The sequence below is a fragment of the Struthio camelus genome, chromosome 7, assembly GCF_040807025.1.
Source record: "Struthio camelus isolate bStrCam1 chromosome 7, bStrCam1.hap1, whole genome shotgun sequence".
Taxonomy (NCBI): Eukaryota; Metazoa; Chordata; class Aves; order Struthioniformes; family Struthionidae; genus Struthio; species Struthio camelus.
Genome location: NC_090948.1, coordinates 24242136 through 24263599, shown reverse-complemented (window position 1 = coordinate 24263599; position 21464 = coordinate 24242136). Strand labels below are relative to the sequence as shown.

The window sequence follows — 21464 nt, the reverse complement described above, 5'->3', positions numbered from 1 at the left end:
GAGCAGTGAACTTTATTCTCTTACATCTACCTCACCAATAGTGTTGTTAAACAACTGCAACTATTTCAACTATTTTTGTTTCATAAAACAGATTCTATGAACAGAATGGAATTTTCTTTTCAACTCTACTGTTATCTGTCCTGTCTGGTTTTCCTTCATTTTATTTTTGTCTGATTCTCTAACATTTATTTGTGAAGAAACAAATTATATTGTCTCTGTATCCATCCCTTCAGAAATCTTTCAGGAATGTACTCTTTCTGATTGTGTCCCCTTTGATTTAGAAAACCACCTTTCACTCTGTTTGCAGTGTATAGAACAGGGTTTCTCACATATTCATGTGCTGTTAAAGATGCAGTATTTTGCAGTATTTGATTCAGGTCTCATAAAATACATTTTTTTTTTAGAAACTTCTCTTTTTTTGGCCAATTAAAGATTTTAAAAAAGCTTCAAAAGTACATGCAGCTTTGTACTTTTGCAGTGAAAGTCTCTAACAGTATGACTGAGGAAGTGGTTGACTCCTAGCTCTTCCGTTGAGTTTCCCCATGACGCTGGGCAAGCTGCATAATCTCTTTCTGTGTGGGTCTCCTGGTCTGTAGAAGGGAATCCATTCATATTCATGCCTCTCACAATGATGCCATTAGGCTTAACTGATGTTTGCAAAGCAGTTTATGGCCTTTGTGGGAGAGGTGCTATAGAAATTCCAAATTATAAAGCTAAATATCCACATTTCAAAATGGAAACCATGGAGTCCGCATCTTTAACAGTCCCTTTCCTGTGTATTCTTTGCATAATGTTATACTTCTCTTTCTTCCATTCCCCTATCACCAACTCCTTTAGACTCGGGATATAAGCCCAGAAGAGATAGATTTAAAGAATGAACCTTGGTATAAATTCTTTTCGGAATTGGAGTTTGGGAAACCGGTAAGTTTGATAGCTGCAATGACCGATAAAGTCAACCTGCCTTTTTTAATGATTGTCACATCTCTTTGCTAGGCCTAAACCTGGAACCAGCTGCCCTACTCATTTAAAAATGTGATCGTTCATAACTTGGTCCTGGTGCTGAGATAAAGCACTGTTCTGTGACCACCTAATGTATTTTGAAGCTGTTTGCAAACATTCCCAACCTTACAGCCAAGTGAACCAGCAAGGCAATATTTTTTCACATACCGTAGTTCAGACTGCCTTTTTCTTATTGATGGTAACAGTAATGCCCTGTTCTCGTTAATGAAAGTCCTATTTCAAAGTGCTTGTTCTCTCCCTTCCTTACAAGATCTGGGATTGCTGCTACTTTCCCTGCTTGGTAGTTTTAAATCAAGGAGAATGATTCATTTATTCCTGCCTTAGGCTTGTAAGCTGTAAGTCAGTAATTTCCAGCTGTCTGTAAACTGATCATGTATGCTCCTTCCCTTATGCATGTAGCTAGCTGCCCATTGCCCAAATGGGGTGCCTCAGTTTATGTTAAATCGCCCCGGCCATTCCCTGAAATCAAGAGAAGAGTTTGAGAGCAGCATGCTTTCTTTTCAAATGCAGCTGCGTTGCTACATGTGTGAAAGACGCCTTGCTTTATCTTTTTCCAGACTGAGAAATCAAAGCTTACTTATTTGATAGGGCAGAGAACATTTAGATAGAGGAACACATCAGTGGACAGGGCTACTGGAAGAAAATGTTCTAAGGGACTTCTGTAGCATTTCATGGCCTGGTTCTCACCGGTTAAACACTATTAACTTCATTATTAAGTACTGTTACCTACTCTTACTGCCCCAGAGTGTCAGTATCAGCTTCTCACACTGATTCAAGCGTCGTGGCTGTTTCCCCTTTCACCTTGAGATCAACTGTTAAATGGCCTTGCAAAAATCTTTTGAGCATTGCTCAGATTTGCTTGCATGTACAGCAAAATAAAGTATATTTTAGGGCTCAGTACTACCTCCACTGGCATCAAAGGCGGTTACACATGGACACCAGAGGGCAGTTTTTCCCTTAAATCTGAATTTTGTTCTCTTTTTCTCACAGAAGTGACAAAATTCCTCTGCACTGAATGTAGCTGCCTAGAGTCGGGTGCCCAGTCTGAGCACATCACCTAAACTGTGCAATTTTTGCTGAAAAACAGTTGTGTTCAGAGGCCAGGTAACCCCCCATCATAGACAGCTTTGTTTTATAGTTATGGACCTTCTATCCCAAGCTAAAGAAGGAGCCTTGACAACATTTGAGGTTAGAACCCTTGACTTATAGGCAGCAAAAGTCAGGTGAGGTGAATCCTATCATGCTTCACTGAGGCTATAAAGAAATGTCAGTCAAAGGGTTTAACTCTCCACAAGTCATCACGGTTTATGATTTCCACAACGTGGAAAAAAAACCTACTTCTCTCTGCTCTTGTGTAATAGTCACGTGCCCTTGCAATGGAGGAAGGTTTGTCAGCTTTAGGATGAGGTTCCTTTGAGTTAGCGTAAGTTACTGGTTCGTGTGTCAGAGAAAACAGAACATTATGCCCTCAGGCCTTTCTGCAAGTGAGGGCATATCTGTTCCTTAGAAGTGTTCGTGCTTTCAGTCTCGCAGCCTTGGCCTTCCTTCAGAAGAGGATGTCTCAGACTGCATTAGCCATCCGATTCTTGTCCAGCAGAGCCTCTATTCTGTTAAGGACTGCTTTCTTACTGCTTGCCTTGGCATGATTTCCCATGTCACCTTCCTCTAGCTCAAAGGCACGCAAGCATGCTCCTCGATGAGCTATGTCAGCCCGTGAATACGATATGAGGTGTGTTGTGCTTTGGCATGATGCCAGGCACTGCAGCTGAAGATGCCATCTCAGAATTTGAGAGAGAGCTGCCCCTTCCTGGAATCTGACAGAAATTTAGCAAAGCTCCGTATGAGCAAAGTCACTAGAGTCAAGAGAGACTCTTTACATGTCTTTGCTGTAGTGCTCACTCCAGCCATGAGAGGACCAGACTTTTGTGACCAGCTTGTGGCTAAGCCCTGCGTCTAACCGAAGCATTTCAATTTGTGTCTACGAGGGCCTGGGATTTTCAGAAATTCTCTGTTTGGCCCAGCTTCCCCCCCCCCCCCCCCCCCCCCTGCACTGCAGACAACGCATACATCTACAGGCCTGATTTCCCCTGGCTTTCTGACTTTATTGGCAGTTGCGTGACATGGCCAGGAAACACCCATGGTAAGAGGGAGCACAGAGTCTTGTGAGCTTATGGCTGACACTCTTCAAACATGCCAGAATGACCAGGATGTGGTGTTCTGTTGGGCAAAGCACAGGCACCAGCCTAGGGCAGATGAAGCGGCACTGCTGGCTCAGCATCACACATCCCTTTCTAAGCAGCTGTATGGACGTGCGTGTGCCCTGCAGACAAACATCCAGTTGTTTCAGGAAGATTCTAGGTTCAGTCTCTGAAGCATGGATGCTTTTTCAGTGTGCTGCTGAGACTATGTCCCCACGCGCTCTTTTCTTCCCTCCTTCCCTCCCTGCTTCCTTCCTCTGGACCTGTGGCCCTGCAGCACCATGATGCCCGTTCACAGAAGTTGACCCTCAGTCAGGCTGTAGTTCAGTTGTCTTTCACTGTGACCGCGGAGGCACGCTTGCAGGGCACCTTCTCCTAGCCCCTCTGAGACAGCGCTGAGTGAGCTCTTTGCTCTAAATGGAGGAGGAGAGGACTGGGAAAAGGGGTGCGTGTCCTGCCTTCTTGCTTCCTCCCCTCCAGTTCCTCCCTCCGCATCTCAAACCTAAAACTCTGCAGGACCATCTACCATACAGAGCAAATGTATTCTGATTTCACAAAGCAGGAATCAAGTCTCCTTGAGCGTATCAGTGAGGAACATTTCTGGTGAGATGAGGATATTAGCATGGCATTATTTGGATAAGAACACCAGGAAAAAGGTCTTTCGCTTTGAACAATCCTCCCCTGCTATTTACACATGCATAAAATAGGAAAATCTTATTTTGAAATCTGAGTCTTCATGTGTAGGTTGAATTTTAAATAAGTAGTTTCCAAAGTTCCCTGTGTCCCACCCTCTCCACCGAAACCCCCCACAAACAACCCCCCTCCCAAACAGTGAAATAAAAAATAACAACTCTGCATTCCCTTTGCCCCACAATGCCAACACTGGAAATTCAGCCATTTGTTCACATGGTATGTATTCGTAGTCTGATGGGGGTGGGAAGCCTATCTCCCTTTCCTTTATGAAAGGCCCTTGTTTTACCCTTTCCTTTCAAAAAGAAGAATGAGCAAAGCAAATTTTTTTTGTGTTTTTTTCCCTCCTATTTTTTTGTTTTGTTGCGTTAAGAATGCTTTAACCACCAGCTGGGGGCTCCCGCTGGAGAGTGCAAAATCCCTAAGAGCATCTTGCAAAAATAAAAATGTCCTTGAACAGTATTGAGAGCAGCCCCTCCCAGGCGGCGTGCATGCTCCCTTTTACCTCCCATGATTTCTTGATATTTGTGCTATAGCAGATTTATCCCTCTTTTTTTTCTCTCTCTTTCTTTGTTTTTTTTAAATTTTTTTCAGTGTTGGTGCAATCCCCCTGTTGTATCCCCCCTCTGTTCTAATCCAGTTTCCATACTCTTTGTGATGTCTTTCCTTATCTTCATTTCCTCATTTCCTTCCTCTGCTTTCCATCAGCCTCCAAAAAAGATTTGGGATTATACTCCTGGAGATTGCTCTATCCTTACTAGAGAGGATAGAAAGGTAATTCTGTCTTGCGTACGTTGTACTACAGCATCTAGTATGTATGTATGTGCGCGTGGATATTTTTTTTTTTTTTTGTAGCATTGCTTGGATTTTGTGTGCTTGTGAGTGATTTTTTTAATTGGGCTTGAGCTCATTAGCCTAACAATTATATAATTAGTAAACTGATTTAATAATTTTTAAAGCATAATCAGCCATAGTTTAGAGTGGTGATTTTGCTATCTTGACCTGCAATGATAATTATACTAACAGCATATTGCATATTGTTACAGTATTCTTTTTTTTTACAGGTGGGTTTTATAACTTTATGGTTCGTAGAATTAGATTCTAGCAGGCCTATGCACCTCTTGATCTTAAATGTTAAATGCCTAAAGCAGTTGCCTCTGTAATGATTGAAACATGATTGATTAATTACTAGTGAATTTCTGTGTATTGTCCATACCATCTTTGTCTATTTTTTCTATTTAAAAGGCTCTTTTTTTTTTCAAAATTAACATTCCTTTGGTTTCCCCTAACCCTAAGCATTATTTTCCCATTCTTCTTCTCCTTCTTTAACCAGACTGATCTAGAAAAAGACCTCTACCTCTACCAGACTGAGTTAGAGGCAGATTTAGAAAAAATGGAGAAGCTTTATAAAGCACCAGATAAAAAGCCACAGAAGGTATTTCCTATTCTTTTCATGCTGCCAATCCCTGTTTCCAAACTCTCTGCTCTAATCTATTCACTGCTGGATGATTATTAAATGAGGTTGGGATAAATAATGGTTCTGACCGGTCTGACTGCATGGCTTGCTGTGTAGCTGTCAGAAATAATAGAACATGATGCTGAGAATCCGGCTTGAAATCCATTTCAGATACAGTGATCTCCTCTCTCCCCTGCTTCGTTTCAACCTCTCCCGCCCCCACCCCGGCTCCCCTTTTAGGATTTGTTTTGAGTTCGATGTCTGCAAAAACCCCCTCTCTGTTTTTCACATGAATAGGCAGCAGCAATCAGCTTAAAATTCTTGGTTGGCGTCACGTCATCATCTTGTGCCTTTCAAGCGTGTTGCCATCTACCCTCCCTTCATACAAGCCCTGCTCTCTGTTAGAAGCTCACGCCTACCCAAGATTTGGATATTCTCAAGAGATTTTACACAATTTTCCTTAAGCTGTACCTTGCCATGGCCTTCTAGGGCATGTTAGCTGCTGCTGCTGTTCCGAGGGTCTGCGGGATTCAAACCATGAAGTGATAGATTAATTTGGTAACACGCTAATTTTTCTTTTTTTTTTTTTGATTTTTTTTTTTTATACTGTGATGTTTAACCAGGACTTGAAAAAGCTGCTTTTTCAAACCCAAGATATGCTTTTTCTTCCTGCGTAAGAATCCTCAGATAGACAAGGGGAGACCAAATATAGCATTTCTTCCAAATTGCCTTCAGTTTTTTAAATAATGCGCCTAAGAAGCGTTAGATGGATTTAAAGCAAGCGGATGAGAACTGGCTTTTGCTATTGAATCTGTGCAGCTGGCATTGCTTCTCTTAAGTAAGGAAACTGGACTGAAAGATTGCTTTTCTTGTTATTGCTATGATATTTATTTGAATGCTGAGGAATGTATTGTGCTGCAGAAATGTAATATACCTTTAAAGCAAAGGGGGGCAGTGACCGGTTGGGGGAAAAGCTTGGGGAAATAATTATGAGCATGTGTCTCCTGGTCATGGCCCAGCTGGTTATCTCTTCTTGCTTTTGGCTTTATTCTCAATGACTCATTTGCAGACAAAAGAATAGGCGCCATGAAAGGCATCGGCTGTGCTAAAACCTGTCACTGCCCTGAAGGAACTCAAGAAAATTGTCGCTTTTCTGCAGAGACATTGACAACTTAGGCTGCGTTTAGACTTAAATCTCAATGTCTCCCAAAAGCTAACATTCCGGCAGTAGATGGAAAATTACTTGTGCAAGGCTTTTTCTTTCTCCTCACATATAAGTGTGTATCAATGACTCCTTTGTTTGGACTTTTGCAGAATACAGCAGGTGTTACTCCTCTGGAAACTTCTACAGACCATTCTTCCTAGTAAGTTTTCACATTGCTTTTTGATGTCATTTTTACAGTCTGAGGGTATGTAGGACAGGGTTTTTAGGATGCTGGAAAAGGGTTGGCTTTATTTTTTTGGTGATGTATATGAACAGGTGCATGTATCATGAAACTTAAACGTGTGCTTTAGCTGAACCTCAATACAGTACTTGCTCCTTGATCTTGAGTAAAATTTGAAGTGATTACACGATGATTGCATTGGCTAGTTAAGGATTGCTGATTGTGCCAGATAGCAGCTTTTAGAAGAGCAAACATAACTTTAACTCCTTTTTGATGAAGTTTACAAATTGACCCTAACTTCATGCAAGTAACTTTACTGCCCAGAAAGAACAGAGGTTGTTTCTGCAACTCAGGTATGATAAATTAAAAATGTAAGTCCTATTAGAGGTTTCCAGTTATGGACACTAGATCAGAAGGATGCTGTTAATGAAAGGCAACAATAGCCTAGTCCCTAGGAAGGGAAGAGCAGTAGTAGTAACAATATTTCTCAGAAACGTAATGTGGTGCTGCTTTCTTGGAGGAATACATAATAAGCAGTGTACTCTGTCTGAACATGTTGTACATGGAGATAGTTTATTTTAAAAGATTGAGGGGAAAAATAAATCTAAGTCCAGATTCTGAGCTGTGCTGAGTTACAGGAGCTGTGGAGCTCCTGCTGCGAACCTGACGCTCCCTTAGGAGGACTAGATGCTTCATGTTCCACATAGACACAGTGATTCCCTCTGCATGGGTTTGTTAGGAAAGGCATGTTCTCCTCCAGATGTCCGTTAAAATCACCTGTGTTTGCCTCCTCTCATAGTTTGCCCTAGAAGTCTCCTGTACTTATATCAACTCAGTTCCCTTCTATCTGTATTCATTTTGCAGGAAAACTTGCACTATTTCCATTTGCTGGTTGTGTCATCCCTATAAATCAGATGCTCCTATGACTTTTTGGTTAGACTGTTAGCCCAGCCTACCACTGATGGCTGTAGGAGCTGGATGGAGCCTTGTAGACTGTATCTATACATACAGAATTACTGTTTGTAGCTCATATCAGGAGAATTACCCTCTAGATAAAAGAGAAGATCTACATGCATTACATTGTCATATATTTCAGCAAACAGAAAAACAGTCTCATCCTTGCTTTTCAGCACACAGAGCATCATTCTCTTCTGAAAAGCGTCTTCTCTGTGCATAGACTGATCCCTTAGCAAATGAGAAGGTTTCCACCGATGGCAGCACTGCCCGTGTGGTTTCTGACACCACCCAAAGCATGCAGTAGTGCTGGCATCTGTGCTAGAGGAGGGGAAGCAACCTGGGTAGCCTGGAAATGGGAAAGGGCAGATGGGGCCCAATGGATTCACATATTCTTCCCTTCCCAGCCTGTGGAGAGTAGGGAGAAAAGATACATGGAGTTTGTTGTCTTTTCTGCAATGTTGCTCTTCCCTTTACTCACCTGATTCGGGCCTTCTTGCAGACTGCATTAGCCCCATGCAATGCTACTAGTTGGCCTTGATGAGGGAGCAACCAGTAAAGGGACTCTGCCAGATGCCTCCTCTCACTCCCCCTGCAGCTGGTCACTGAATTTCTGTGCGTCTGTGAGGAAACCATGTAGCTGCTCTGTGACTCTGCTTTCTTATCTGAAAAAAAAAGAGGAGTGCTTTCCTACCACCTATTTCCTGGGGAACTGAGCTGGGAGAGTTCCCTTTTGATCCCCCAAGAGAGGATCATTTGAACCCTTTGATTTTTAATAAGGAGGGTAAAATACTTCCACCTCCCAGGTGAGGAACCTCAGGAGAGTAATTATCCGCTGCAGCAACTGATTGGGTTTCCTCAGGAACCTGACAGATAGAGGCACTGGGATAACCCACGTAAGACAAAATAGCTCTGTAGCTATGGCTGTGACTCCTGCTCCCACTGGAGCGTTGCCCAGTTTGAAAAAGTGATGGTATTACCCTTCTTTTTGGTTTGGTGTTTTTCAAGAGCTCTTCTACTCTAGAAAGCAATTTATGGGACTGCACTCGTATGACCTGATTTTCTTTGTCTGGAAACTAAAATCGTCTTTGAGATCCAGACATTGTGTAATTCCACCCCCATAACTAGTCCTCTGATGTATTTCAAAGCTTTCTCTTTCTCTTGTAAGCACAGTATCCATCCAACATAACCAGATGCATGTAGAAATTTATCCACACACAAGCATGCATAACCACAAGCACTTCCACACTCACTCAAATCTGAATCACCAGTGGACATCAGGAGGTAAACCAGCTTTCAAAAAGTTTTCCATGGATCGGCAAATGACCTATTTTTTCAGTTTCTAAACTTTCCAGCAGCCATGTTTTGGCCCCAGAACAGCTTTGTGTGTGAGACTAAATCTTATTCTGAGGAGTCTGGTTGAGGATGCACAAGAACTGGTGTCAGATGGATCAGCTCTTAGGAAAACACTGTCTGCTCGATTGCTCAGCAAGTCTTTTATAGCTGGAAAGGCCATTTATACCATGGCAATGCTGGTTATTCTTTTAGAGAGAAAACAACTCTAGAAATCAGATGTGACACCAAACTGGCGCTCAGATTCATTACTGAGGAAAGGAATTTGTAATAAATTTCTTCAGTCTTTAAAAACCTAAGAAATTACAGTTCTGTCTATTTTTAATATGCATCCCCCAAACGTATAAACAAAATGCTGGACTCTGTGGTAGACCCAGAACCCAGGATTTTGTTTGCCCTACAGTGAAAGCCTGAGGCAAAGCTGAAATAAAGAACTGTGCACATCTGGGAATTTTTTTGGAGTAGTGTCCGTAGCGTGGTACTGCTGCTTCTTTACTTAGTCCTTTACTGGTGGACTCGGAGAATTGCCTTGCCAGTCTTGACCTCTGATGTTAGCTGGGAGGCACAGCTGGTTGAGGTGGACTCTTGAGCAGCTGTGCTCTCTAACCAAGAGGCTGGAATGGCTAGTGTTTAAGGAGAGAGGACTGGGAGCTGCAAGATGATCTACCTGCAGCTAGCCACTGAATTTCTGTGCGTCTGTAAGGAAAGCACGTAGCTGCTCTGTGTCTCTCTTTTCCTAACCACCTATTTCCTGGGGAACGGAGCTGAGAGAGTACCCTTAAGTAGAGAATGCTACAGTAGTGCAAAACCTAGAATAGTATTACGATATATTCATAATCTCTTCATTCAGCTGTTCTGCCAGCCTGAAGTATCAGTTCCTTATGCGTAGTCCAGCCTGGGTTCGTAAGCGTGGTTCCTTCTTGCTTTTCCTGATGCTTTCACCAAACAGAAGTAACAACCCACTGATGTTCCTCCTGCTTTTTCCTGTTTTGCAAACTGTTTTCCAACTCTGCGTATTCACCTAGCTATCATGCAGTGAAGAGAGAGTCCGAATTTGCACCGGGGGACCCTGCTGGCTTGGAGAATGAAAGGCAGATTTACAAGAGTGTGCTGGAAGGTGGAGATATCCCGCTGCAGGGGCTGAGTGGTCTTAAGCGACCTTCTAGCTCTGCTTCCACAAAAGGTAGGTCAGCAGAGCACTAGTCTCTGTCCTCTTTTCTGCACAGAGTATCAAAAGCCAGGTGATACAGGGCAAACTCCTGCAGGGTTTGGAGTCCTATTCAAGCCAACTGAGGTTTCCTCTGTCCTTCCTCTTTGCCATCCCCAGTCTTTCCTCCTTTTTCCTCTCAGTCCGAACTGGCCAATATTCTTCGTGACCCCTTTATCTGATCCAGGTTCCTCTTCCCAGCAGGGACCAGCTCCCTCCATTCAGCGCCGCAGACACCTGCCAGTGTTTCCCCATGCCCTCATGCTCTTCCTCTGGGCTGCTCAGGCCTGGCCTTGCTACCCATCTGCTCCCTTGGCCTTGTCACGCTAGAGCCTTCCCCTGCCTTTTCTGCTTTTTCCACTGCAGTATCTCGGCAGGCCACACCATGCCTGCTGGCCTGACTGCCCTTGCATACCTGGCACCATGGGCTGAGCAGCCTCCTGCCTTCGAGGGGTGTACAAAGGCACTGGACACTGTGAACCTGGCAGTGGCCCTGCAGTCTGTGGGACAGCAAGGCAGCAGAGACTGCTGCGTTCTCCCCCCCCCCCCCCAAATCTCTGCAAGATTAGGAAAAAGGAAGAGCCTGACTCCCATCAGGGAATTGTGATGGGGAGTATATCTCTGAGCCAATTTCAACCTAAAAATGGTTTGAGATGGAGAGAGGACTGGGGAAGGAATGTACTGGGTTTCTGAGCTGCTCTCCCTAAAAATAGTATATCATGCCAAAAAGCGCTCTCTCTGTCTCCATCTGCCAGCTGTTTTTCAGCATTATGTCAGGCCTGTAGGGCAGGGAGTCAAACTGGATCTGAACAAAAAAAAAGTTTACCCTTCCCCAAACTGCAATTGAACGTGAATGGTTATTTTGACATTTTAGTTTGAACCTAGATCAGAAACAGACCTAAAAAACTGCAGTTACAGCTGAACCCAGACTGGATCTGACCTGAAAAATGTCCTGATTTAACTCCCTGCTTTTTAGAGCAAACATGGCCAACCACACTGTCTGAAACACACTCAGCTTATTCCTAGTACAGGGAATCTCTAAGCAGGCAGCTCTTGGGCAAGGCCAGCTGATGGGGCTTTCTTGTGCTAGCGCAATCAGCACTTGATTTCCTTCTCCCTCCCAGGAATAATCTGTTTGGCAAGCATTGTGGGGAGACCATACCACAGGTGTGATTGCAAGCTTGGTATTAAGCCATTTTTGCAGTGTTAGTGCCTCTGGATTCTTGCTAACATCCTTTGTAGAGTTCAGCTGCCCTCCTCCATGGTGCCACAGCTTCTCTGGAAGCTGAGAATACTCAGCACTTTCTAGGATGGTACCTTCAAAGTGCTCCAGGCCTGCTTCTGGCCATGCGTCTCATTTTAGAAACATTAGCAACATTACACCTACTTCTATAAGCGCAGCTTGTTGTGCACTGTCTTTCTGCTTTTCTTTATTTTTTGGAACTTTGTTTTTTAAAGTGCATTTTATGAAATCCAAGCATGTTCTCTCTCCTTTCACAATAGCTTTCTAGCATTTAAGCTAACAGGTTGTATTTATTTTATTCTGCATGCTTACCAGTGGATCGTAAAGGTGGGAATGCTCATATGACTGCACCCTCTTCAGTTAATAGCCGAACCTTTAACGCTAGTCATACCGGTATGTTAGGTCACGCATGTAAACATAAGAAGCCCTTATCAGCCGCAAAAGCCTGCATTACTGAAATCCTCCCTTCTAAATTCAAACCCAAACTAGCAGCTCCAGCTGCTCTTGTGCAGGACAAGAAGGGTATCTTGCTCTCTCATGAGAAAGCTCAAAGCTGCGAAAACCTTCGTAGCTCCATTACCTTGTTTGATAATAAAAAAGCTTTCATGGTAGACATAGGGGAAGGCATAGAAAACATGCTGATGAAGTCGAAGCAGGAGTATGCCATCAAATCTGGCAGTACCATGAGCCTGCAGGAGTATGGCACCAACTCAAGGAAAGGCGACCTGTTCCCTGCCTCCAGGAAGAGCGGGATGGAGTTTACAATGCTGTATAAAGACATGCACCAGATCAACCGGTCCAGGATCCATTTGGGCACAGTCTCCTCCTGCAGTGTGAGGGATATTGCCTCTCAGTTTGAGAATGAAGCAAAGGACATGATGGAGCACAGTCTTAGCCAGGAAAATTCAGAGCAGATCCCCAAACACACAGTTTCCTCCCGTATCAGTGCCTTTGAGCAGCTGATCCAGAGATCCCGATCAATGCCCTCGCTTGACTTTTCCATTGGACAAAGCAAATTCCCCACTTCTCTCCAGTCTAAAACTTGTCTGAGTTCTGCCTACTCTGCAGAGTCCGTTCTGGATATACCAAAAGCCCACCAAGAAGAGAAGGATACTGCCAGCTTGGCAGACAAATCCTCCCACTCCTGCAGCAACGTGGAGGACACAGCTTCAGATGTCAGTGATGCCATCCCTATGGACACACTTTCAGCTTGCACAGATGAGATAGATCTCCTCTCAAATGCATCCAATGACAGCGGCGACAGCAGCAGCAACCTCAATGGGCCTCAGAAATATAAAACCAATAGATGCAAAGGCACATGCCCAGCTTCCTACACCAGGTTCACTACAATCCGAAGGCATGAGCAGCAGCAGTCTTCCAGGAACCCTGATTCCAAAGGGGATGTCTATGGGGACAGACACACGCTCCCCAGAAACGTCTACCTAATGAGCCCACTCCCCTTCCGATTGAAAAAGCCCTTCCGCCACAATTCCAGGAGGACTCCACCCCCGGACTGCCCGGGAACCCTGTCAGCACCCCACCCTGAGAGCCCAAAAGACCCCGTACAGCTGCAAGGCAGCGTAGGAAACAAGAGTCACTACTCCCAGCACGGACCGTGCTTCAAAAGCAGGCCTCTAGCCCCCAAGCGCCTGTCTTCCTTTGACATTGTGGAGAAGCTTAGTCACTTCCCCACCGTGGGATGTAGCCAAGATAGCTTCATGGGCCAAGCTGGTACTCCTGACTCCTTTAACAATGGCAACCCTGTTCCATATGCTCTCTATCACAGCTTGGACACAAACAACAACCCGCAAAGTGAACTTGGGACGTACCTAGGAGGTGGCTTTTTGTGTTCTTTACCAGTGTCCCTTCATCTGTCTTCTTGCTTTACTTTCTCCTCCCCTTTTCTTCCACAACCCCTGCATTTTTATTCCCCACCTTTGCATCCCTTGACTCTCTTTTTTTTCCAGTATGTCTAACGTCCTTTGCGTGTCTTGCTGAGAATTTATGTTCAGGACTTGTTAACAGCTGCACTTCTGAGAAACGATTTCCGCTGCCTTTCTAAACACATCAGGCTCAGTTTGTCTCTCAAGCAACTCCTAGGATACAAGAATCTCAACATGAGATACTTCTAGGCCTATATCATTTGCACAGTTGGGAGTATAAAACAAACCCAGATGATTTGCTTTAAGGAGCGGTTTCTCAAGGTCTAGTTGTGTGTGTGTGTGTGTATGTGTATGTTAAACTTTTCTCAGCAATGAAATGTTAAATCTTATTTTGATGGCAGCAAATCTTTTCTTCATGAAGTCCTTATATGTTTTTACTCTTTCCTATACCTTTATTTTCTCCTTTTTTGGGATCTTTTTTCACAAGTACAGCCCAAACGGGAAAAAAATGAAAATGGATAAACTCTTGACATTTGATGGGCAATTTGGTCAATAGCAATTGAGAATTCTTGCTGCCATAATGGAAGCAAATTATTTAAAAATACCCTCCCCCCCCTTTTTTTTTTTTTCCTTTCTGGCTATGCTCGGTAAATCCACCTGTATTTTAACTTCCTTATGTTGTTTCGAAGTAGATTCAGAATCACCAAGGCATTTTGCACCCGTTGATTACATGGAAACTCCAGAAGAAATTATCCGCAGACGTCATGATGATAAAGAGGTAATGCCCTCCTTTATAGCCTAAGAACAGTAGTAATAGCTTCACATGCAAGAAATATAATATTCAGCCTTACATAAGGAGAACTTAAGTGTCTATTGATATATGCTGGAAATTAGAGCAACAAGTTGAACCTAGCATGTTTGAATTTTGATACTACCTCTGCCACTGAGCTACTGTATAACCTGTCTGTGTTTCAGTTTATCTGTTATTTAAAATGAACCTGATAGTTCTTATCAATTTCACAAAAATTATATATGAGGACCTTAAAGAATGTAAAAAGGTTGGAGATATGTGTAAGATGTGGTACAACACCTCAGTGTCTCACAGGTGAAATGGCTGTTCTATAAGTGAGCATGTTTTTATTGCTCTCCAAGCAAGCCACTTGAGTTAGTATTAATCAAAGTGGTCAGGACTTATTTTTCTTGTGGGGAGCCTCAGGTTTCGAGTGGCCAATGTGAGATACTTAAAGCTATCAGAAAATGTGGAGTTCCCCTTGAGTTAAAACTAGCATTCTTTATCGTCTCTCAGATTGTTAAATACAAAATGTAACAGTCCCTTCTGAAATGGCTGGCCAACATATGTACAAGCTGAAATATTAAGAAAGCCATGCCGGCTTTTCAGCATGGACTGTATTAAAGCTGAGTTAAAGAAGTTGTAAGTAATTGCTCTCCAGAAAGCTGCTAATTTTCATTGTGTGAAAAGACCAGAAAGTTAAACAAAGTGATATTTGTAGTGAATAATTGTGTTACCCTTCTCTGTTCAAATAATGATGTTTGTTTGTGCTTTGAAATAAGATAAAACCTGCTTTTAATTCCTTTGTGAAAAATATATTTTTGCTGTCTTCTCCCATGAAACAGCTAACAGTCCCCTCACCCCCAAAATCCAGCAAGAAAACTCATGGAAGTCAATGAGAAAAACTCCTTGTTGACCGAAGGAGGTTTGGATCAGCCCTCTGCATTATCAGAAATCTCCCCCTGATCTTAGAAACTCTCAGGATCTGGCCCAAAACATTGTTGACTTCCACCAGCTTTGGATCAGGTCCGCTGTATGAGCTGGATTTCAGATATGCCACAGATACGAACTTTCTGTGTTTGCTAAATCAAAGGGGAGCTGTTGTGTAGTGAGTGGAATCCGTATTTTATGTTGCTGTAAAGCCCCGGCTATCTGCTGGGACCTCAGAAACTTTATTGAAGTCACATTTGTGGCAGCTGTCAAATGCCCTAAAGTAGATGATTTACTGCCCATTTTATGCAATTTTATGGCAGAAACTTTTAGAGGACCAGAGACGGCTTAAACGTGAGCAAGAAGAAGCCGATATTGCAGCTAGAAGGCACACAGGGGTTATTCCAACGCACCATCAGTTTATCACTAATGAGCGATTTGGGGACCTCCTAAATATAGACGATACAGCAAAGAGGAAATCTGGGTCAGAGGTCTGTTTTAAGTTACCTCAGTCTGCTGCTTGACCCAAAGCAATATTTACTTCTCACAATGTTGCGCTTTAGGCCGACATTAGCTCTCCAGAGAATGTTGTTTGTTTTTTTTCTCCCCTTCCCCTTTCCCACTCTGGCTTCATTTAGAACTGCTTTGACTCTTATGCCTGGTAAATTAATTGATATCTCTATACCAAGCTGCATATGTTAAAGCATGCCTGCTGAGAATTGCTGGTGCACACCTGTGATGCATGTCTTTAAATATCAGCTACTTTTAGTGATTCAAAGGCATTTTACATCCTCTGCATCATATTGCTACATTGTCTTCTTGTCTGTGCCTTATGCTTAGAAACTTCATGTCTTGTTGATCCTGGCCATGTGACTCTCATAGTTTTTTGTAGAAATAGATTGTTCTTCTCCTCCTGAAAGATGCTTAATGTCCTCTAGAAACGATTGGAGTAAGTCCCAGCATGTTTCACTAAGTACATGGTCAGACTTTCTGAAAGAGACAAAGGAGGAGATGGTGAGCCCAAGGCACTTTGCACTAGGGCTGGTTGAGGCCAGGTGTCCTGGCCAGAGCCCATTCTCTGCCTTGTAGATGGCTGCTGTGGCTCTTAAGTGCTTCTGTGTTTCACCCAGAGGTGGCAGTGCTGGGGAGGTGGGTGACGTCATTTCCATGTGGATGGAGGACATTTATCTGCCCTTTGTTTATATAGCGTTGTCAGATCCTTTAGTGCCATGTGAATGCAACCATTTCTAATTTTTATGCTTGATTTCCTTAATGACTTTAAAATTGCCTAAATATTTTTATGGCCATTAAAAAAACAGCCAAGTAAATCAAAGTTTAAAGCCTAGGCCTGCTGCCAACATGTCCTCTTTGGTTTTATAGCCACAGAAGACTTTTTTTTTGACACATTGCTTAATTTATTCATACTTTCTCCTCACCTTTGTCTCTTTCCTACCAATTGATACAGAATACTTAGGTCCCATTCAGTAGGGCGAGGCAATAATCAGTAAGTGCCACATCAAATAAAACCCTACTGCTTTTTTCCAGCTAGCAAATTTTACCTTTTGATTCGCAAGTCAAGGGAAGTTGGGTCCCAAAGCCCCAGTAACTAGTTGCTGGAGTAGTTGTTGCATTCAGCAAGGTTTGTCACATATAAAAGTTTACTGCTGTTAAATCCCTTTCCTTTAGAGCTCCTAGTTACTGTTATACCAAAAGTTGGCACTTTTGCCCTGGTGGGAAAGACCCATCTAACATATCTGGGCAGTGGTACCAATTGCAAACATGTCTGTAGCAGAATACCTATATTTAATTTCATCCCCAGACTAATGTTAGCTGTAGAAGAATTTGGGTGCTTTTCCTCAGAAGGGGGTTGAAAACCTAACTATTATTTTAATGTGTTGATTTTCTTGATCTTTAGATGAGACCTGCTAGAGCCAAGTTTGACTTTAAAGCACAGACTCTAAAGTGAGTATAGCTCATTGCGACTGCCTTTAGTGTTTTTTCTCTGTCTTTTCTCCCAGGATGCAACACTTGTGAAGTGTCATACAACTGGATTCATGTTTCGGGAGTGTCTTTCTAACATCTCAGTCAAAGCAAGGGGTCCATAGTAAGGCAGGGGAAAGTAATGCAAATATTGCAAGCCACAGCCTCTAAAGGACCTTTAGGAAAATGTCAACTTTCTCAGCTCATCGATATCCCACATGATTTTTGTGGCAAACCCACATTCTTTGCTGAAACAAATAAGTATTGTGCTTCAAGGTTGGTTGAGCTGCAGCACAACCCTCTGGCTGTTCTCCTTCCTCGTGGCTTGTAAGCGGGACGGCTGGGTAAGGCCTGTTTGGCGCCATCTCTCTCTCTGCCATTGTGCTGAGAGACAGAAAGAACTCCTCTGCATGACATCCCTGGTTCTGCTCCAATTTAGGAGTGGGAAGGGCTGTATTAGTCACTAGCTTGCTATGTAAATCTGACGTAACAATGATTAGAAGAATATAGATGTAAAGCACAGCAGCATCCTTTTACTGAATTCACTGTGTATAGCTGAAAGTCAGCAGGGGACTTAAATGCCTGATTTTAAGCATGTAAGTGGGCCCTTGAGTCAGTATTTTGCTGAATCAGGACCTGTAAGGGGACAGACCTGGAGGTGTCACTGCTTCTCTGATATCTGTGCATATAGCAGGGGATGCTTGTAGAGTGAACAGTGGCATTGTTGTGCCTTTGAGCTCTGTTACCGCCCCTCTCAGGAGTCACTAAGCTCTACTTGTTCTTTTTTGGAAACACTTCTGTGAACAAAAGGCCTGTAAGGCCTCTCTTCCTGCATGAGCCTGGAGAGGTTCTCATTTTAACATTACATAGTGAGGTAGAAAGAAAAACAGAATTCAGTGAAGGACCTGTTGTTTTTCCTGTCTGGTGCTGATGTCCTGGGAAGATTTTGTTGTATGTCTTATAGGTGTTGATTTATAAAGATTTGCACAGCCTCTCTCAAAGACCTGTAATAAAACTCAAGCAAATGCAAGAAGCAACTGCTGTGTCCTTTGAGCATAACATAACAGGATACCAGACAGAAGTAAAGCAGAGCTTGTGAAAGCCATGGTAGGACGGGCTGGATTAGTTGCTTTCTTGTGGGGATCTGAATATGTAGTCTATACATAGTCTACGGTATAGTAGACTTATGAGCCTAGTACAAGCTGCCCACAGCAGGAGTTCCTCAAGCTGCAGGCATTCATGATTTTAGCACTGAGGACTCTAGGTTGCCTAATTGTTTGCCCAGGTGAGGTCAGTGATTGCCCAAGTGCTGGCTGATGAGAAGCGTAAACTTTACAGGATTTGTGTGTGAGAGGGTTCACCAAGTGAACAAAGTACCTTCTGTTAAAGTCATGTTTCTTTTTGGAAGAAAATCATGACGCGACCCCTTTCAAAACAGGAGCACAAGCACTGCCCTCTGTCCTCCTGTCGTATTCAACATGGAAAGCAATCAGTGGCATGTTTTGCTTGAATTTGCCCCCATTGCTGCTGGAGGCTGCATTGTCAGCAGGACCCTCCCAGGCCTGCTTTTTGTACGGGACACCCAAAGAGCAAGAGAGCCGCTGCACATCATGGTGTGAACAGGGTGATTCTCATCATGTGGCTTTCGCTTTGGACGGAGCATGATTTGTATCAGTAGGGCTGATACAGATTTCTTAGGACCTGGGAAGTGCTGAACATGTAAAGAACACATCTGTCCTCCAGTGAAATTCTGATGAGTGTGCGCCATCCGTTAATCACTTGTGTTATTAACAGGGAACTTCCTCTGCAAAAAGGAGATATTGTTTACATTTACAAGCAGATTGACCAGAACTGGTATGAAGGTGAACACCATGGCAGAGTTGGCATCTTCCCACGATCATACATAGAGGTAGCTGCTTCCCTTGGAAGTGTTTTTTTTTTTTGCCCATTCCTTTTCTGGCAGTGGCCAGTTTATGAGCTTTTTGCCTGTCACTCGTTTGATTTTGTTTGTTCATTCTAGCTACTTCCACCAGCGGAGAAAGCTCAGCCCAAAAAGTCAGCACCATTGCAAGTATTGGAATATGGAGATGCCGTTGCTAAGTTCAATTTCAACGGAGATACCCAAGTGGAAATGTCCTTCAGAAAGGTAGGACTTTTTGTGAGCTGATGAATTGAATCCAGATAAGTGCTGACGTTTGTTAACACTGGTAGCTTGCAACGTTTCCAAATGAAGGCTCTGATAAGATTGCCGTTTTTTTCCTGAGAATTTCAATCAGGAAGGATTCCTTCTCATGACCCTTGTGTTAACCCCATAGCTATCATGTAGTGCATTGCAGTCAGAGTTTTGCAGGTAGGCTGTCTGAAGCAGTGCTGGTTGTTTCCTTAGGGCTAGCTGAGAAGGTGGTTTTGAGTATAGTGCTGGAAGCTTGGCTCTGCAAGGCAAGTTACGTATTTGGTGACAATGTCTCCACTCTGATCCTCTCTCCAGTGGCAGTGCACATAATCAAGTAAGAACAGTAACACAGAAAAGAAGGAAGCTGGATTGCCTTCCTTAGTGCTACAAGCAAAATCATTGAGCAGAGGCAAGTGAGGCTGTGTGCTGTTGAAGTGACTGCCTAGACCTCTGACTGCAGAGACAAAGAATAGGAATGGGTTTTGGGTAATGGCTGTTCAGAGTGAAGTCAGATATGTTTAGATTAAGCTGGTCCTTCTCAACCATCTTGCTGTCTTTTTGATGTTCAGGTTAGATCTTGTCTGCCTTCTCTTTTAATTATAAGTGAAGATGGGGCTTGTAGTTTATATTAAGGATCTGATAGTCACTTAATTTGTCAGCAGAGCAGGAGAGAGCGTAATCACAGAATGGCCAAGGTTGGAAGGGACCTCTGGAGATCATCTAGTCCAACCTCCCTGCTCAAACAGGGTCACCTAGAGCACGTTGCCCAGGATCGCGTCCAGGCGGGTTTTGAATATCTCCAGAAAAGGAGACTCCACAACCTCTCTGGGCAACCTGTTCCAGTGCTCTGTCACCCTCACAGGAAAGAAGTTTTCCCCCATATTCATATGGAACTTCCTGTGGTTCAGTTTGTGCCCGTTGCCTCTTGTCCTGTCACTGGGCACCACTGAAAATAGTCTGGCCCCATCCTCTTGACACCCCTCCCCCCCCTTCAGACACTTGTAGACATTGATGAGATCGCCTCTCAGTCTTCCCTTCTCCAGGCTGAACAGGCCCAGCTCTCTCAGCCCTTCCTCACATGACAGATGCTCCAGTCCCCTAATCATCTTAGTAGTCCTAGGCTGGACTTGCTCCAGGAGCTCCATGTCTCTCTTGTACTGGAGAGCCCAGAACTGGACACAGCACTCCAGGGGAGGCCTCACCAGGGCTGAGTAGAGGGGCAGGATCACCTCCCTCGACCTGCTGGCAACACTCTGCCTAATGCACCCCAGGAGACCATTGGCCTTCTTGGCCACAAGGGCACTCTGCTGGCTCATGCTTAACTTGTTGTCCACCAGGACTCCCAGGCCCTTCTCTGCAGAGCTGCTCTCCAGCAAGTCAGCCCCCAGCCTGTACTGGGGCATGGGGTTATTCCTACCTAGGTGCAGGACCTTGCACTTGCCTTTGTTGAACTTCAGGAGGCTCCTCTCCACCCAGCTCTCTGGCCTGTCCAGGTCCCTCTGAATGGCAGCACGGTCTTCTGGTGTGTCAGCCACTCCCCCCAGTTCAGTATCATCAGCCAACTTGCTGAGGGTGCACTCTGTCCCTTCCTCCAGGTCATTGATGAATATATTGAACAAGACTGGACCCAGGACTGACCCCTGGGGGACACCACTAGCTACAGGCCTCCAACTAGACCGCACTGCTGATCACAACCCTCTGTGCTCGGCCATCCAGCCAGTCCTCTATCCACCTCACTGTCCACTCATCTCACCCACGATTCCTGAGCTTACCTAGGAGGATGTGATGGGAGACAGTGTCAAAAGCCTTGCTGAAGTCAAGGTAGACTAATGAGAGCAAGTTTAAACTGCAGATCTGTGCTTACTCCCTGTACATCTCATACCCCCAAGGGTCTCATTGTCAGACTGAAGGCTCTGGTTTTCATTTTTTAAACTGGCTCTGGCAAATATGGTCTTGAAAATGTGAGATGAGCGAAACTGTACCCTGCCTGAATTTGCAGATAGCCCAAAAGAGCTCCAGAAGCTGTGCATTTCCTCCTTCTCGTAACTGAAAAAAAATCATTGCTACCCAGAGCTTGGGTTTTAGACAACATAACTGAGGAATAAGGGAGGCTGTGAGCCACAGATTGTTTTAAATCAGCTGTAGCAAGACTAAGAACTTCATCTGCTTTGGAATTATGACATACATTAATGTCAGGACTAC

At 43.9% G+C, this 21464-nt stretch overlaps 1 protein-coding gene across 27 annotated transcripts in view; it reads left to right on the top strand.

The window, feature by feature from the left end:
* The window catches only part of SORBS1 (sorbin and SH3 domain containing 1), a 184517-nt gene that overhangs the window by 147619 nt on the left and 15434 nt on the right, over positions 1–21464 (top strand). For 24 of the 27 annotated variants that reach the window (XM_068950362.1, XM_068950356.1, XM_068950344.1 and 21 more), the window contains 11 exons: positions 838–921; positions 4617–4682; positions 5242–5343; positions 6679–6728; positions 10082–10239; positions 11822–13342; positions 14082–14167; positions 15433–15600; positions 17025–17071; positions 18884–18998; positions 19110–19235. In XM_068950362.1, the coding sequence (XP_068806463.1) occupies positions 838–921; positions 4617–4682; positions 5242–5343; positions 6679–6728; positions 10082–10239; positions 11822–13342; positions 14082–14167; positions 15433–15600; positions 17025–17071; positions 18884–18998; positions 19110–19235 (2523 nt within the window). The remainder of the gene's footprint in view (positions 1–837; positions 922–4616; positions 4683–5241; positions 5344–6678; positions 6729–10081; positions 10240–11821; positions 13343–14081; positions 14168–15432; positions 15601–17024; positions 17072–18883; positions 18999–19109; positions 19236–21464) is intronic. The other 3 variants (XM_068950366.1, XM_068950367.1, XM_068950365.1) reach the window with 2 other exon arrangements.